The sequence below is a fragment of the Lingula anatina genome, chromosome 7 (genome assembly GCF_051362555.1).
Source record: "Lingula anatina isolate TDL-2025a chromosome 7, LinAna3.0, whole genome shotgun sequence".
Classification (NCBI taxonomy): Eukaryota; Metazoa; Brachiopoda; class Lingulata; order Lingulida; family Lingulidae; genus Lingula; species Lingula anatina.
Window position 1 is genome coordinate 22420913 of NC_141773.1, and position 17001 is coordinate 22437913.

Consider the following 17001-nt stretch of genomic DNA (forward strand, 5'->3'; position numbering starts at 1 on the left):
GAAAGAGAGAGAGAGAGGTGCCGATCTATGGCAGGATTAGCTAACAATCCAATCTCTTTAATACAAATGCTCCCAATACACGTAAGCGCACATCATGTGGCAATGTACCTTTGTAGCACTTTTTCATTCTGGTGACAATTATTAACTACTCACTATTCCTCTACGTCCACGTCTTCCATAATCATATATCATAATCACTCGATTTTCACTAAAACTCATCTGAAATCAGTTCAACATAGAGATCTCAACGGCCGGGTGATGAATCAAAATTCCAGTTAGGCAATTCTCAAAGTATCAGATATACGTAATATCAGGCATTAGCCGACAAACCGCGTTCAGTCGAACAGGCTTGGCTTTAACTGGCAATCGTACACCCATCGCTACAATGGACACTGGCATTTATTGTTACTCAGTCCAAATGGAGATAAACCAAAACCATGCATGCTCAATAATTATCTCAACGTGATTAAATAAAACATGCATAAAACAATGAAAAAACATGAGGAAAGTATCACCAGCGTGCAACTCATACTTTAGAAGTTAATGTAGCGAATGAGCTGTGGGAATAATAAAAGGCGGGGTGCACTTTGTGTTAAGGGACACAGTACACTGTGGAACAAACTGATTTCCACAATAATTAAGCCTACACAGCATCGGAAATATGAGCATCACTGGTACATAATATTACATAACAGAAAGTATATATCTATTGCTCGATTTGCAAAGTAATACAACGGCAATTTAAGTATTAATTTTTTTATAAACTACTGGATGAATCAAAGCATTCAGACTTGTTGTCATTTATTCTTGTCATTTATATAAAGCATAATCGAAATGGCAGTTAACTTGCATCCAAGATAATAGGATGACGGCACGTAATTTTTATAATCGTTGTCTGAATGTTGGATTCCGTAATGAAGCAATTTCAGTTTAAAACAAACGAAAGAAAACTGATCATGGTATTCGTACATGTAAGCTGTGAAATTAATATACAGTTACACGAGGGACTTGTTAAGCAGATAATGCATTGACTGTTTTATTTTTATACTTGGGGTCAGAAAACCTATGAAGTTCGTGGTTACGCTGCAATACGCTAAGGGCTTTATGCACTAAAAGAATCAATGATCTGGGCGTACTAACGGGTTGCTTTTCAACCTGTTTTAGAATTTCTAATATTTGGGGGACCTTGACTGCGGTCCCAACATGCCTTTTATGTGATCGTTAGCTTCGATTCGATTTTCCTGTTGTGAAAGATACAGGTTTAAATCAGGGTTATTTCGAAAAGCCCACCAATAATCTATTCTAACAATCCACAAAAGTTACATTTTTGATATAATCATTTCAAATAAGAAGAAAATAAAGGCGGGTAAATGAATAACATCGACACGCATTTGGTCTATGTAAATCCTAACATGACCAAGGTACAGTAATTTAGAAAGAACAGACCTGTCGCAATAATGGTGCCGTGACTAATCGATAGACAATTATTACATCAAAATCCTTTCATCTGCGTCGCCTGTTACGTTTTCATTTTCTGATACCATACTAATGTTTTTGGTAAAATTGGTGTCAGGCAAAATGAGTAATGAAAACTGTAAAAAAAAAAGAAGCTCCAAATGGCAGCGGCTTGCCGAAACATTTACTCAATGTTGAAGAAAATCTATTTGTCAACGGAAATACAGCAACAATGTCATCTCGTCGTGACATATGCTCATCCGCTGACAGGTTAAGATGTGACAGAGACATGCAGAAATAAGCCTTCTTTGTTGCTGAACAGAAGTTTTTCCCCCTTTTTTATCTACAAACATTATATTCCCGTTTTCAACGACCAGATATCAGTACCCATGTATGTGTTTTTACTACGGGTAAGAGTGCCGGACTGGACACTGATGCAGAAGCAAAATATCATTCGTTTTGGATACCGTGCCTCTACAGAGACATAGGGACTTAATTTTCTATTGGAACTGTCTTGGCAAAAACAATGCTAGATTGCAAACAAACGCACGCACGCACAAACACATGCACACACACACACACACACACGCTCCCATACACATAAATATATATCACTCAATGCGTTTGTATGTTCGTTTTCATAGTAAACTCGAAGCTGACATCAAATCATGTCGCTTTCATACCACCCTTAAACACCTACAGTGCCTTTAGCAATGGATTATCTCTGTTCTCCTGACCCGACATGCATTTCACAAGCGATTGATATGCGTCTACTAGTCTCACAGGGACATTCAACTACCTCTTATACACGATATGTGATTGTACTAAGATAAAATCCTTCACAGACATCAAGTAGTTAACCCAAACTCATGTGAGATTCTGCCCAATAAATAGACCGCTGTGCATTGTACGCATCTCTCACAACGCCGTGAGCTGGTCGAAGTTGGTTAGACTGTCTCCTAACACAGATATAATTAAGATATGGATCTTTTTAAACCCACATCTTTTCTATTAAAAATGTCACAACGCGATTTCCGTAAAAGGCAACACAATTAAGGCGTGGGTTTAATATCGAATGTAATAGTACAAGGTATGTTCTTTTTATTAATCCTCTTGTTTTATGGCACCATGATCCCAGTATATTTTCTCCACTACCCACGGACCATCTACCGCGGCTATGGTACCGTGATGTCCGTTATACACACATTATAGACGATTCGCCAAGGTCATCGGAAAGAAAACCCATACACAAGCACAGAAAACATGACTATTAACTGCATCGTGTGGGAGGTATTGTGGCTTTTAGGTATTGAGGGAAGGACAACGCCCGCGTGTTGTTCATTCTAAGGTCACAAAAATCATTTATCTATCCCCCATTGCCTTTCACCGGTACCTTCCAAAATATCACTTCTAATAACGTTTAACGTAGTGCCTTTTTGTGGAGAGGATCCGCAGAGGATCCGTAGGACCAAGCAAATAAATAAGGCCACTATCTAATATTCGCCTTGCCTGACCTAACACCATAATCTTGAAATGAAAAAAATAGCTATCAAACTCTACGTGAATTTCCAAAGTAATTCTATACTGCTGAGGTTTATGACCACACGTAAAGATGTTTCACCATTCACTAGTAGCGTGTATTAAGCGGTCGGGTATAAAACCCTGCCTCGCAGCACGACCCTGCCTTATTGAAAACCGAGGTAAATGAACCGATATTGAGTTCTTTTTTCCCTTTTACTTGCTCATACATGTTGATGTTAAACCACCGGGGAGGAAGGCGGAAGCGAACTGACAACACAGACTAGCATCTCTTGAAAGAGCTGATACAGAGATACATCTAAGATGACCGGGGCGAATTTTTCTCGATTGCGATATAATTGACCATCTGAATGACACGTATATTTATATAAAACCAATATCGGCAACGAGTCGGAATAATGACTTGAGAGTTTCTCAAAGAGCCGACACAATGGAATGCGTATATAATGTGGACAAAATGTAGAATGTCGAGGGTTAATCTTTAATTAGACAAAAATGTACAGTGTATTTACACGTATGTTTACATATCGCGCTTATATCGTTATAAGCAAGTTAACGAAATAATAAGGAACTAGGCAAAAAATCGGCATAACTCATGGTGTAGCCCTGCTTGTTTTCTTAAAGCTAACATGACATGATGAGCCGTTCATTAAACCCTGAGGATCGCATGCAAACTTCCAAGATTGTTCTATAAAATTGCATGTGGGATGAGGAGGCAAAATAGACATCCGTAGGTTGAGATTGTATGTAATATTCAGTTGGCACATGAGACAAGAGAAAATTGGTATTGAATGAAATCTAGCTATGTACAGAAAACGAATGTATGGACTGGTACTTGTTGTGTTATTATAAAAAAAAGGCGTAAAGTAATATAGAACGTATTCTTGCGTTGGCATAGAAATCAAGAATGGTATCAAATATATATACCTTTATAACAATATGGTGTTGGTGTAGAGGATAAATATCTGCCGTTATAGAAAATAAAAGCAAGCGTTTGTACATGTAGGGTGAGCGTTTTTTCTTCACCCGGTCATCAGCTGTAGCAGTAGTTCACTGTCTTAGATATCACGTGTCAGTGAAAATATTGCAGTTGTAATTTCAAATGGAATATTTTGTACCTTAACCTATGATGAGCATCAACAGTTTGCACGATGTCCCACTGATATCAATATACTGCAATGGGGTAGTCCAAATCACGCACAGTTGCACGTGCTTTTACACCAGGCTTTTTTACACATGAAAACATAATAACAACGAGAGGGTGACCGAAGAATTATGCCTTTTTTCAAGATCAAATCTCAGCGTTTCAGAGATTGAAACGCGGTGATCACAAATGTCACCTCGCAAATTTATGTAATTAGCGCCCGACACAACATTTCCGAAGAAGTCATAGTTACAGCAATAAGGTCAGTTAACGGATTGTGTGAATGTCAAAAGAAAGCTCCCGAGATTATTCAAAAACGAATAGAGTTTACACCAAAACCAGAACCTCGTTACTGTGCATCATTTATGAATCTGACACTATCTCTCTTTTGAACTTGTAATGTATAAGAGCTATCTCGATGGAATACCTCGCATGCGCTATACAAATATATGAATACATGGAATAAAGAGTCAGACAAATGTTATTATTCCTAACAGACAGATCTTGCCTGCCCGTGGCCAAGGCTGGTTACGTATAAACATATTTCCAGCGCACGTTGAAGTCTGCACAACACACTTGCTGTGGTTGTAGGAGCAAACAAACCCGCAAGGAAAAATAGATCTGATAACACACATGCAACTCAGCCGAATCTGGAAGTATATTTCGTGACCAAGATTTGCATTCGTTTGTCTCATCATTAATGTACACATGAACGTGCTATTAAACACTGGAGAAATCATAGTTATTTTGTAAAGCTAAACATCTGATTAAATCAAAAGTCACATAAATAAGTAATCTAAATAAAGCTTTGATATGCGTTGATATACATCTCTCACCAGAACTGGAGTAACCATATACTTAATGTCTCACCGCAAATACTCAGTGTGGCAAACAGAATGTTTAACTGATGGTATGCCAGACTTGGATTACTTTCCACGTACATCGATGTAATTGTAAACTGGACATCTCAATCCCTCACAGAATTTCTCAGCAGACCTCTGTCTTATTTTGATTAAATCTCTACATTTTTAAAATGTGGTGGTGGCTTTAAAGGGAATTGAATAAGAAGAAAGGGGGGTTTTAGGTGTATTATTTAATTTATTTTATCAATAACAATCGTGTGTATGCGTGCGTGTGTACACGTGCCCGCGTGTGTGTATGAAGGTAAGTTAACATTTAAGTATTTCACCCCACGACCCTAAATATGACAAGACGATAACTTACCTCATAATAAACGGCCGGGGGCATCACCAGGAAGGCCACCATGATGTCCGCCACGGCCAGGGAGACGATGAAATAATTGGTCACATGCTGCAAAGACTTCTCCTTAAAGACACTTAAACACACCAGGACGTTGCCGAAGATAGTCAACAGCGGGATGAAGAGGAGGAAGAGAAGCCAGTAGCGTATATCCGCGTCGCTCTCCTCTGTACCATTGGTCACGTTGGCGTACTCGGTGGTGACAGACACGCACCAAGTGGCGTTAGGGCACATGAGGTCTGCCAGGGTGGTATTCACTAGGAACGCGCTTTCTCCATGGGGACCAGCGCCGGCTGCAGCCGCGGCGTTCGTCGACCACGTGCTGTTAAAGCTCTCTTTCAGCCTCTCGGTAACAAGAGAGGATGTATTAGCGGTCAGCGCTTCGGTTAAACTTCCAGTGACATTGTGCACGACACTTATCGTCTCTCGAACAACACTCGAGGGTTTTGTCCAATCACTGCTGTTCGCAACAACACTCGGAAATGTGTTTGCGACGGTTTTTGCACTTTGGAGTTGATCATAAGCCGGATACTGCGCAAAGCTCGATATTGACTGCAGTTCCTCGTGCTGGAAGCTAGACTGTGTTAAGTTATCTACCAGCGTTTCCGATAGATCAGATAAAGTAGGTGGAGTAATGGAAGTTAAATTCAAATAGCCCGATGATGAGTTTACAGATGAACTACCGACAGGTGTGCTTGAATAATGTTTGTTTAGTTCACCTGCTTCAGAAGGTGATGAAGTAAAAAATGTTCCAGGGTCTTTAATAGATTCCGTGAAAGCCTGCGCGGCAGCTTTAGCACCATCGAACAATTCCGCGGTAATGTTTTGTCGGTCTGTAAAATGCGTTACTGATGCACTGTTATTAAAAGTCGGTGTTGAGTTATTAATAGAGGACACATTGAAGAAACCAGCGGCGCGTTCAGTGCCAGGTGACGACGTGGTGATAGCTGATTCAGTTCCGACGCCGATTCCATCGTCTATATCGGTTACATTATTGAAAGTATTTGTAAAGTTACCTCTGTAGTAGCTGCCTGATGTTTGATCCCCTACCGTGCCACGGAAATGGTCGGTAAAGGTCGTCTCAGTGAAACGTTTTTTCCAAAGCTGCAAGTGAGAAGGCCGTGACTCGCCGCTTAGTGTAATCTGGACAGAGTGGGGAGTCGTAGCACCATCAGTATCAGAGCCGCTGGTAAGTTCATCGGTCAAGTTTTTAAGACCTGACCGTATTATTGACTTAGCATCGGAAGGAACACTTGAAGTGGTGTTTTGAAAAACGGAAGAAGTGGAAGTATCACTGTTGTTGTTGAAGTCACCGTAACTTGGCCACCAGCTGCGGAGCGTCGTGGTAGCAGCGCCGTCAGATTCTGAAGCAGCTCCTGGAAACCCGGGCTCTTTATTGGCTTCTGTGTTTGCGTATCTAATCACGTCCCCGTCGGCGTTGCGCGTAGTATTTTCTAAGTTCGTTTGAAAACCTTTGATTAGAATCTGTTTGACGTTTTTAGCTATGTGATAATTTCTCGAATCATTGGCGGCAACTGTCTTGTCAAAATCACTGGAATTGTACCGAAAAAGCTCGGGGAAGATGTTTCCATTGACGCCTCCGGCAACAGAGGTGTTCCGTGCTTCCAATAGAGCCTCTGTAACATTAACTGCACGGTGTGCAGCGCTCTCTAGCTCCCTGCCGCCTGGTATTTCACCTTTGTTGGTGATAAGCCCTCCGGTAAACCCATCCACGTTTGTAATGTTGGGACGTGGCATGTGCGTTGAACTTGCCATGCTCGCGTTGTCTTTTCCAATGGTCTTTAACGAAAATAATTACTCCAGACCAGGAAACGCGCACAGGCTTGGGCGATTTCTTGTCATTTTGAAAACATTTTATTGGTTGATGTGCGTTCCTGGCTTCTTTCAACCCATCCAACGGCAATTAGCTGGTGTAGGAGGTCAGTTAGCGCTTAACAGCGGTTATTTTGATTACGACCCTCTTAACAGGGGGAAAACCCTTTGTATAGGTCACGTAGCTGTCAGGTGGTCAGTCTCTCCAAATCTAAAATGTTTCATGAAATCCGCACTTCAATTTCTATCTATAAGCGTGGATCTGTTTTTCACATTTTCCAGTGCTATCAAATAGTTATCACTAATTTGACATGGTTCCTGAAGCTTTCATCCTCAGTCAATACGTGCACTTTAACACCACATGGCTGCTGAAGGTACTCATTGTAAAAGGGAGACCTGCAAAAGAAGATGTGATGCATTATTAAATTATCCATTTTTAAATGTATAAATATTGTTAAAACAATACGATGTGTGTATTTACTCCTACTCTGTAAATTCAAACATGCTTATAATCTTGTACTTTAACAACCTTAAAGATACACAAGAAGCGAGAGTAAATGCCCTGATTGTAATGTATATGGATTATAAGGACGAGTTTCTTAAAAAACACAGATAAAATCTACAAACCAAAAAAGTCAACAAAACTTAATCTCTCAGAAAGTAAGCAGAAACTAAGCAAAAATATCAGTTTAAATATCAATTTTCGGAAAATGATGTGACAAAATTCTGTGTTACTATAACTTCTTTAAAGCATACTCTTTGAGACTACACGGTGGCATTTGGTCAGGTTTAGCGGCAATGACTAAAAATAAGTACTCTCTTAATATGCATCTTGAACATTGCCCTGTTCATGAAATTGTGTCATATTTCTATCTTTATTATATTTCTTTTTTATTTGCACATGTGATAGTCAATAAAACAAAAGGTGAGACCCTAATTTGCGGGTGTTCAAAACTGTAGCCGTGCGTCCAACCGACACTTATTCTAAATAACGCTCTCACCTTTCCATGCATTAAGTTATGGTACCCATTAATCGTGTATTAAAATGTTAAACGCTATAAAAGTACGCTGTATGCTGCCTTGGCTACATCCCAGTGAATAGCAGATTCAAATATCTAAGGTTAACGTCATTTGATTTCCAAACCGAAACCGTTTTACATGGACTGGAAAATTTCTAAATGTGACATCTGAAACAGACATCGATTGCGGCTTAAATTTCTCTTAAAATTAATGGACTGTAATGGCAAACTCATCCCTGCGAAACTACATGCAATACCGTGTCATAACCTTGTTACACTCCAAGCTTCCCTTGTGTGTATTCATGAAGTGCTACAGCTGCATCCAAACACTTCAAAACCCTAAGATTTCATTCATCTACTTCATTTTGTGATGAAAGATTCTTTTCATCATAACCGGATCGTCTCTATGTGTACCGAACCTCTTTTGTTGCATAGGCGAAATCGCGCTTACCTACCAAGTAGGAATGCCAATATGGTTACATTACTTTATTTAAAGGCTCGTACTTTGAAGTGACAATGCTTTGCCAAGAGACTTCGTCTGAAATGATATAACAATCAAACGAACATGTTGAATGAACCGGTATTAATTTGAATCATGCATTAATAAAATCCATCAAACTATTATTATTCACTTACAAGTTGTACTGATAAATAATGAATACTCAGCGTGATAATTCAAAAACTCCGGGACCAGCATTAAGGGTTTTCAAGTGTACAATATCATTTAAGGTATTCAGTAAGGATTTTGATTCCCCTCATGTCAAAACATTTTCAAAATACTTCTACCACGGTTTATACAGTGCGAGCTCATGCTATCTAAGACGAAAGTACAATAAATGAAAATTCGGTATTGTCCTTTTTTACAACCACTCCATAATGTATCAGCGATGACAAGTACTTTGACAGACATCAAATCAATTAAGTACCGACTTACTTTACTCATTTGATGTAATAGTCGCATATTATTCCCATTGAAGGGTCGATCTGTGAGGTACTGGATACAAAGAAGACAATTTGAAATGCCCAGTGCTTGCCAAAAATCGTCTTTAATATTTTAAACATAAAATAAGCAGCAAAAACGCACTGATGAAAAGATGAACGACACTGGATTGTTTATTATTAAAGTTTATCTTTCGCTGTATAATATGCTACGCCATTGCTGGTCAAACTGATTCTTACTAACCACAGGTATATTTTCTTTATAGAAGTGAAATGCAAATGCAACCTATATACGAGTAAATTTAAAGGTAGTTATAGAGTTGGTGAAATTGTAGCAAAGCGATGTCAACGCAATGCCTGTTTTCAAGTTTCTAACAACAAAACAGTGCAATGTAGTCTGACCGGACAACATATTTTTTTTAGATCTTCGGACCCAAAGTGGCTTAATGATTCTTCACGTGTAAAACCTAGAATGTCCATCACAAGTAGTGGAATTTATTGATTATGTTTTTATTCATATGTAAGGAAAGGCTAAAGCTTTATGAAGACATTTTGATAAAAACTCCCGAGGACAGCTGCTACTACAATATAAGACCCAGCTTTAATTACGGCTGTCCGGGAATCTCAATGTTTCAGGTAAACAGAAAGTTATTTGATAACTTTTTTTATGACAACTGACGACTAGCCTGCTGTCATGAGACGAAAGTATCAATCAAAACCTGTCGGATATTCTCTACTTAAAGCAATGTCATAAAAGATTGAAAGTGTGTAAGCACTTAAGGCATCATTGCCGACGCCTAGGTGGTTATGTTTTCATCAACGTGACTGTCTGAGTGTTTGTTTGTCGCCAGCCTAACTCAAAAAGTTATAAATGGATTTTGATGAAATTTTCAGAATAGGCCAGAAACTGGCTAACTTTAAAGTGATCAGATAATGGTAGTGATCCCTGATTCGGATCACTATCTGGATCCACGAGTTAAAAAGTTATTAACCATATAGGGCCAATGATCTTCACCCTTGTGCAGCAGATGTACTACAGTTTAGCGAGCAGGGTCCTTGGCGACTACCTGTACGTTCTCTGGGTGCTTTCCTAGTTAACATTATCGGAAGAGGTTTTATTTCGTGCTTTCAGCATGAAAACACTTTGTTGCTAAAAGCGAATTAGCACATAACAATAACACAGATTGTCATTTGATTAGCTTATATACTACATCCATAAACTATGGATATTTAAGTCGCTTCCATCTCATTCATTGCACACGCATTGAAAGGGAACGTCGGTAATATGAATGGAAAAATATAACTGGTTTAATAAAAGTACGTCTACATATAAAATAACCCATTTCCCAAGACGGCAATATGCAATGTTGGAAGCGTAGCTAGCTGCTTAAACGCGCTCTTTAATGTATTTACTTTCTTAGAAGGAATCAAGTGGTACAAGGGCGAAATAACGGTTTGTTCTGCGGTGGCTTTTTGCTGTAGCCTGGCTACTTAGGACATTTTACTCATTATTATTGACAATAAAGGAAATTAAATTTGTTTTAATTATGATCCAGAGACGAGGCGTATTTTTATGGAGTCTTACTCGGACGTTGTAGCTAAAAGCCAAACAAAGTGCTTATGGAAATATCTGTTTCTTAATTACGCCCACTCTTTACAGCAGGGAGGAAAAGCGTTCTCATTATTTGATTCCAATGACATGAATAATCTCCGTATGCAGGTCGTTATTTGCAGTTCGTATCAAGTTCTAATTGTTTCCTTACGTTAGAGCACTTTGTCAGTAATATAAGGTAATTACATTCATAATGACCAGTTCCTAAGCTAACGTCGATTGTTCTGTTTAAAATTAATCAGAATTCCAATGCAATTCCACACCGGACCATAGAAATCTATTTACCTTGGGAAAATACGGTGCATCAGGGATCCAAAATTATAACTGAAACAATCATTACCTTTTAATTTAAAGGGGGTTGTTATCTTTATACTTAACCACAAACCCTTTATAATAGCGTCTTTTAATCTCCATTGTTTATCAACAAAATGTCACTTGGCTACATCACTGAGATCGTTTCCGGGAAAATATGACAATTAAGCCGTCTTTAATGACTGTGAGTGAAGAAAGATTAAGCCTTGAGCTGAACTTTATTCGAAAGGGCAGATTAAAAACCCATTTTTCGTAAATGCAGCAGAAAATGGGGGCGATAAAACCAGGCAATTCGGTGTTAGTTGTTGTCAACCGTATTTGCGTAGCTAGATACGTGCTCGTATCATCCACCTTATCCTGGACGCCGTTAATCATGGTCGTTCTCTCACCAACCCTTTTCATTAGAAGGAAAGCGTCGAGGTCGCGCCTTTTATCTTTTTAATTAACCTGGGCACTCTGTCATCTCCGTGTGTTGGTGCAGGTTACGAAACTGAAGTCCAAATGAATCTCGACAAGTCCAATACTGTCGGCAACGTTTTTTCAGTTTAACAACTTGAAATTCATAGGAAAAGAGAAAACTGGGGAAAATGACAATAATTGTGCATTTTGAAGAAAATATATAATTTGGTTAATATGTGAACGACGGTTATACGCCAGTGTAATTACATGAAAACACTGACATCTTGGGGCATCTTTTTTTTTAAATCACATTAACACAATGTTTTGTTACGCAATAAATTCATTAATTTTTTCGCGTTAAACCAAAATATCAGAAAGTATTACTAGACAGCGGCTTCGGCGTTTTCTTGTACGACAATCAACAACCATGTGCGCATGTGCAATCAACGGACTTAATTTGCAATCACCAGAATACGTAGACATGCAAGAGCCTGTCGTTTGTTCTTTAGGGATCAAAAAATTGTCCACTTTTCTATGGTTTCCGTTTAATCAGACGGGAATACAGCTTTGTGTTGAATCGTCCTTGAAGCCTTAATACATATGCACTTTTTGCCACTGACCGCTTGGTGCAAGGCGGAAGGCAATTCTATACCGATACCTCCGCACGAAACTGACGATTCAATGAGCACGATTCCCAAGTATTAATGCCACTGTGAATTTGAAAGAGATAAGGGTCATTTCAGCTTTCTGCACCGGTAAATACCAGCGTCCTTGAAACACACAAACACGAAGATCAAGTTATTATTGGTCGTCAGAAGAACGTGGTCCTTTGCCGTTGGTTTTCGGCTCGGTGATCATTGCTCTAATTGCAGGGAAATCTGTAAAGTTCAGTTCCAATCAAGTCACGCCTTAGCAATCTTGATGGCCTGGTGGCTTCGTAAACCTGACTGTTCTCGCACCTTATGACCTGTAGGTACTTGACTCAGAGTGCCAAACAAAGACCGGGAGGTGGATTTTTTCAGGGTAAGACAGCCCTTCATAGGGGGATCCAGTTTTTTCCTAAATGGAATTTAAGACATAACAAAAGGCAGGGTCGATACATTCTCATACTGAATGGCATAGAACGCCGATGACCCAAGACTATGCTGACGAAGTAAGAAACGACCACAACCAGACCACACTGGGAGCATGCAGTGTTGGCAAAACGTAATATCTACTCCCATAGACAAGCCACAATGCATATTGACCTTTTTGGTCCTATTATATGGCAACAATTACAAGGAACCGATTTTATCTATTTTGACTACTAATTCACAAAGTGAAACTCTCCCCCATGACATTTTATCAAGCAACAGACGGAAGAGATCGACCAATACTATATTTACCCAGTCACAAACCATTACGTACGGGAGACCTCGAGTTCCATAAGCATATTACGTCGCTGAAAAAAAAGTGATCATATTGGATTTAAGGCGCCATGAGACAGCCCCGCAGGCGGAACTTTTTTGTATAACACTTCAAATAATCTGGAGCAACAAGAAACATAATGTCCCAAGAGTGCATGGAATGCCAAAGCGATCTTTTGCCGATGGAGATTCGTTTCGGACAATTATAAATATTCAAAGAGACTAACAGTTATGGGCACAGGGTTATGCCTGTTGAGGTGTGTCACACTCAGTTAAACACTGGTTATTGTTTCAGACAGAGATAGAGACAGCATTGACAATTTGCAGTTTAAAGGTGTCATATCCGGAATATTTTAAACAAATGGAGTTTTCCTAAAAAAAAAAGAAGCCTATTCCTAATACTAGAGGATTTTTGTTCGACTGGTAACTTAACATGTTTTATGACATTTCTAATTAAAGACATTTCTAATTAAATCACTTACTTCTAAACGACAGGCCAGTCACTAAGGCCGTCAACGATTTTTCCAGGCACATTTAAGAAGAATATTGGGTTCCTTTTATTTGAGGGGTACCATCGTTTTTTAGGTATAAAGTATAAAAATAGGTACCTTTGCAGCATATGTAGACACAATTACGCGGACAGTGTACTTTTAAGTAAAAGAACTGGCACAAGTGGTTTGAACACCTTCGTGGTTGTCTTGCGATAAACGTCGATGTGTGCAGACAACTTTTACAACAGCCTTCATGCTTATATACAGTCTGCATGTTTATATCACACTGAGCATCATGACGAAATTTATTTAAGCTGCAAATATTCTGCCGATCATGTGCAATGAAAGAACAGTAGCGCATTAAACTTTAAGATGATTTCTTGCTTTATTTAACTTAAATGGTGTATGGGCATTTCAGTCACCTGAGATCACGGCTTTTGCGTATGACTTTGACTATTTTAACACGTTGTCGGCTAGACGACAAAAAGTGATTAATAAATACACGATTGGCACTTGAACTACAAGTGTTAGCTCAATAGCTTAATTGCAATTGCATCATAGGGCTCGAAAACACAGCGCGTTTCCAGGATTATTTAAGAGTGGACAGGGTGCGGTCGTGTTTGCGCGCGAACGTTTGTGCGTGTAAGTGTGTGTGTGTGTGTGTGCGCGCGCGCGCGCGCGCGTGCGCGCGTCAGCCTAGCACATATCGAATTTAAGTGGCATTTCTTTGTATATTGATACAACAAATGATGATGAAAGAGAAATAGAATATCGATAACACTAAAATGTGCATCATATAGCTAACATTAGATTCCTTACTAAGAGAAGGTTATTAATTTAATACCCTTGGATAAAGAGATGATTTATTTTATGAACTCTTTCGCGGGCTAAACGGTTGCTCTACTTCAGTCACATTAAAATGAACAATGTATTACGCCACAATCGATCCGGTATGGTAAATTTGATAAGACATGCTCAGTGGGAAACAATTACTACTACGTCGGCAGAAGGTAGGGCCGAACTTTCGGGACATGAGCGACTTGCTTCTCGTTTAATTTTTCTTTCAGTATTCGTTCTGCATTGCCGCTTGTCAATATCATATTCTACCGACGATCCCTTTTAGCAACAGGATACATGGGATGTTTTAGGCTGATAAATAAAAACATCAATGAGGAAGCAAGGGTTATCGTGGAGACTTATTCGCACGCGGCACACTGTTTTAATTATAAATTTGGTTACGTTTTAGTATGGTGAGGCAGCGAATGGAAGAGACAGGTACTCTTTGATATTTACGTGAATAATTTCTAAACAAATCATGGGGTGAGTAAACTGCTGAGCAAAATAAAAGTGATGCTCTTGCAGTTATTTCAAACGCGTGGCATTCATATTTTGAAGTGTTTCTTTTTTATCAAAACGGGAATGAGTAGCCCAAAGCCTGCAAACGTACGTAAGCGCGTGGAAATAAAATAACGTTTGGAATTGACTTGACGCTAGTGTCAAAGTAATTACACTTGATATCACAAAACTGACTCGCGCATCTGTTTGTTAAGGCACCTAGGAAATTACCGACATCGGCGGTATTACACAAGCGGCTCGCGACATTTCGCGGTACACCGTAGGGTTCAAAAGTCGCCACTTCTTTCCACTGGAAGTTAAGAGCGTGGCGCCTCTACGTCTGCAGACAGAACTGCACGGTGATGCCATCTGTTTTTATATCGCCTTAGGAAAAGAGATCGCAATTTTGTTTTGTGTATTACAAAAAATATTGGAGTGAAAGATTGGGTGTTTAGGGTAGGGGTCAGATATGTATGTCTGAGTAAATCTACTGAGTGTATTTTTTTTTTCATTCCATGTGTAGGCAAAATCGTTTAAACTGTAGTCCAGAGTAGTGCAAAACAAGTGGAAAACTGATATGCTCAAAAGGCAATCATGTAACACTGAAATGGGAATAACAAGTAAAATTACTTCACGTTTTCCCATATTATTCCTTATAGATTAAGGCCATACCTAGATTCACTTAAGTCCTTTTGAGACATTTCAACACTAGGTATGAATACTATTATCAAAATATCGTCCTGGCCCTTATTGTGTACGAGATAATGTTAGAAAACACGCCCAGAAAATATATTTTTGATGATTCGCACAACTTTCAAAACGAGAGGATGCTTGTTCGTAAGTCGGCCGATATGAAATTCTCAATCAAAATGACAAATTCTGAGTCCCTTGAAAAATGTTTAGGGTGCTACGTGCTCTAATTTCACCTGTGAGTATTTATATTAATACTCCCAACTATGCTTCGCCTATAATTCACCAAAGAAATATGTACAAAATGTTAACACTTATGAACGATATCGAAAGGAAGGAATTTAAGTAAAGCATCTCGACATCAATGTCAGAAATGGAAAGCATCCAGTCAACGAATATAGAAAATCAATCGAGAAATACGTTATAAAGTCACGGTGAAATCACTTAAAGTGAACAGGAAAGTTAACAAAAGAAAAGGAGAAATGTGTTACAACTCCGTGCCTTAAGGGTGCTACCACGCCAAAAAAGTAAAGGAAAGAACCAAAAAGAGAAATGAAGCTGACATATTCAACGAATGTGCGCGAACATTGAAAAAAATGAAAGTGGCTGCGACAGGTGTCAAGTACGTTTTCCTGGTAATTTATCAAGGTAATCAAGTAATAAATGATTACTGAGCTATGGTTGTTGGGTTTCACTCAATCAAACGTCCAAGTAAATATCAGTTGGCTATGGCGGAGTCCTTCCAGTCATTCGTGTCAGTGTTGCCGCAAGCGGGGGGGGGGGGGGGGGGGGGGGGGGAGAGATTGGCGCTTCTTACAAAACAAAGTTGTCATCGTGTTTCAGTTGACATCAACTTTATGATTTTAGCAACGCAACATGTCCCATGACACTCCCTAGATTTTCTCTTGGAAATATGGTCCCAAGTGTCAGCTGTTATCTGTGAAATTTTACGTACATATGTATCTGTCCAGAAGGGTCCCAATTTAGTGTCCCTCATAAAATTTACAGAACCTTACGGGTTTGTGAACCTTATAATGACAACTAATTGTATTAACACTTGTAAAATAAGCCCTTTCGACTCCCTTAAAATCATGTTGTTTCTTCTCACTGTTTATTTTCGTAATTGCCAACCGGTGTGGTTTGTCTTTTACCTAGTTTGCTAAAAAAGAACAACACCAATAATGTATTTTCAATTAAATTTATAGAATATGACGTTGCTGCATTTCATTACTACGTAGATGCATTATATACAACACTTGCAGCCAAACTTAGCTTGTAATTCAACAAAAATATGCACAATTTGGAAGAGCAAATGGAAGATTCGCAGCAAGATAAAACCTTGTGAAGGGCTCTTAGTCACATTAGCGTGATTGCCTCATTTCTATGGGAATGTAAAACATATAAATCTAATTAGATATCAGAGAAAGCTTAACTCTATACACTTAAGATCAATGCCAACATATAAGATCGAATGACCAAAGATTAACCTGATTACCGCCCTGGGATCAATTGAAACCAAACACGGTATTAAACCACTGATGCCTGTAAGCCGGAATACATCTGAGCT

General features: G+C 39.1%; 1 protein-coding gene across 5 annotated transcripts in view; it reads right to left on the minus strand.

Annotated features, from left to right (window-relative positions):
• LOC106156573 (uncharacterized) overlaps positions 1 to 17001 on the minus strand; it is an 80423-nt gene that overhangs the window by 22263 nt on the left and 41159 nt on the right. For all 5 annotated transcript variants that reach the window (XM_087017674.1, XM_087017671.1, XM_087017672.1 and 2 more), the window contains exon 3: positions 5363 to 7627. In XM_087017674.1, the coding sequence (XP_086873800.1) occupies positions 5363 to 7174 (1812 nt within the window). In that variant the 5' untranslated portion in view covers positions 7175 to 7627. The remainder of the gene's footprint in view (positions 1 to 5362; positions 7628 to 17001) is intronic.